Source organism: Brassica oleracea, unplaced genomic scaffold (assembly GCF_000695525.1).
Source record: "Brassica oleracea var. oleracea cultivar TO1000 unplaced genomic scaffold, BOL UnpScaffold02461, whole genome shotgun sequence".
Classification (NCBI taxonomy): Eukaryota; Viridiplantae; Streptophyta; class Magnoliopsida; order Brassicales; family Brassicaceae; genus Brassica; species Brassica oleracea.
In genome coordinates, this window is record NW_013618991.1 from 1 (window position 1) to 1,758 (window position 1,758).

The 1,758-nt window shown below is 41.1% G+C and overlaps 1 protein-coding gene across 1 annotated transcript; it reads right to left on the minus strand.

Moving 5' to 3' along the window:
- Positions 1 to 48: 48 nt before the first annotated feature.
- On the minus strand, positions 49 to 1,595 carry LOC106321687 (hyoscyamine 6-dioxygenase-like). The gene is made up of 3 exons (XM_013759934.1): positions 1,047 to 1,595; positions 612 to 939; positions 49 to 434 (listed from the first exon to the last, which is right to left on the minus strand). The coding sequence occupies exons 1-3, from the start codon at positions 1,520 to 1,522 to the stop codon at positions 177 to 179; spliced, it is 1,062 nt and encodes a 353-aa protein (XP_013615388.1). The 5' UTR covers positions 1,523 to 1,595; the 3' UTR covers positions 49 to 176.
- Between the last annotated feature and the right edge of the window lie 163 nt (positions 1,596 to 1,758).

The window sequence follows — 1,758 nt, forward strand, 5'->3', positions numbered from 1 at the left end:
AGAACAATGGTATTAAGAATGTATCTTTGTGCTCTATGTTCTGTAAATTCCTGGGTAATTAAGTGCTTCTTTATTTATTATATATTTCAACTACATATTGATATAGAAGTAAACACATGAGTCATGTTCATTGACATTATTAGGAAATGTTGTGCTAATAAACATAGTAAGATTACTTAAGCGGCCTTGAAGCGATCAATCTGGATGCTCTCAGTTTGGAGCTTCTTGTAATCACTTCTGTTTCTTGCAGCAAAGAACTTGCCCCAATTGTACTTTTTGTAACAAGGCGGGTTGTCTTCGCTTATAAGCTCCTTCAATGGCTCAATGTTGGTATCGTGGGATGGGAAAAGGAAGAATGGCATTGAGAATCTCTCTTTGCTTGAATTCACTACCACTCTATGTTCTGCACTCCAATACTTGTCATTTGTCCATACCTAGTCCACACAACAAATATTATATGACCAAGTTACATTAGACCCCAAAATATTTCGAGTTAATATATATACACATAGACCCCTAAATTGTTAAATTTTTTTTATTAAATTGATTTAAGTCCTCTAAAATGTCAGGGTCAGCCCTTCAATATAACATTCGAAGTTGACGTCTTTTACCTGCATGCAGTTGCCAATGTTAATGATGAAAGCATCAGGGTTGGGTTTCACAGAGAACCATTGTCCATCTGATCTACGGCTCACTTGTAACCCACCCACACTATCTTGTGCCAAGACGGTTATAACTCCTGCGTCTGCGTGGCGTCCAACGCCTAATGCTAGCTCCGGGTTCGGGCAAGGAGGGTAATGGTTAAACCGCAAAAAGCTTGTTTGGTCCTTGAAGTAACCTGTTAACCGATCACCGGGTAGACCCAAGCTAATGGAGATAAGTTCCAAAAGCTTGAAAGCTAACTTCTCAACTTCTCTTGCATATTCTTGGCACACCTCTCTACCAAACATGATTAGTATTAATTAAACTTCATAATAAATGGATCCTAATTAGACCCAATGGGCCTTAATTAAAGCCTTGTTTTAAAGCGTGGTTTAGAGGATCACCTGAAGTCGGAAGGGTTTTGAGGCCACGGGTTGGTCAGCTTCCTGAGCTCGGTATCTTCCGGCTCTGTAGTCGCCGGAACCGTCGTCGAGTCCTGCAAAAAGAAATCGAAAATCTCTTTCCAGTCTCGAACGTTTTTTGTATGTTCTCCGTCGTGATAACCCATAGGGTTCACTTCATCTCTTTTCACTCTTCTCTTCTCCTCCAACGTTAGACTGAAAAAATCGGCCACCGTCTTCTCCACCCTACGCATTAAGTCCAACGACAAACCATGGTTGATCACCTGGAAAAAGCCCCATCTCATGCATGCTTCTGCAATCTCTGCCGCTAGCGCTGTCTTGTCGCAGTGTGGGTCTTGGAGAGAGGAGAGGTCGATGGTCGGGATCTCGTTGGAGAGAATGTAGTCACCGGAGTTTGTGAGATGAGTTTTGGGTCTGTGTTCTGGAGCTTGGATAAAAGCTTCGTCGAGTACTCCCATGGTGTTTTTTTGTCGGTGATTCTTATGTTTATCTTTTAAGGCTTTGGAAGATATCTGATGATTCTTGTGGTGCATGCGGTTGGGTTTGTTTTATAGGAAGATGTCACGTGTAACAAAACGCTTTTATTGGTATGATGAATGTAGACACGTTTCTGTGAACAATTAACTTTTTTCACATTTGGTTAATTAGGAATTACAGTCATGCCAGTTGTTGAAAGAGGACCAAAATAAGCCAA

Excerpts from the sequence above, each read along its gene's own strand:
- LOC106321687 (XM_013759934.1), bottom strand. The coding sequence starts at position 1,522 with ATGGGAGTACTCGACGAAGCTTTTATCCAAGCTCCAGAACACAGACCC. Across the intron at positions 940-1,046 it reads CAAAACCCTTCCGACTTCAG|AGAGGTGTGCCAAGAATATG; the intron begins GTGATCCTCTAA and ends CATGTTTGGTAG. Across the intron at positions 435-611 it reads ACATTGGCAACTGCATGCAG|GTATGGACAAATGACAAGTA; the intron begins GTAAAAGACGTC and ends TGTGTGGACTAG.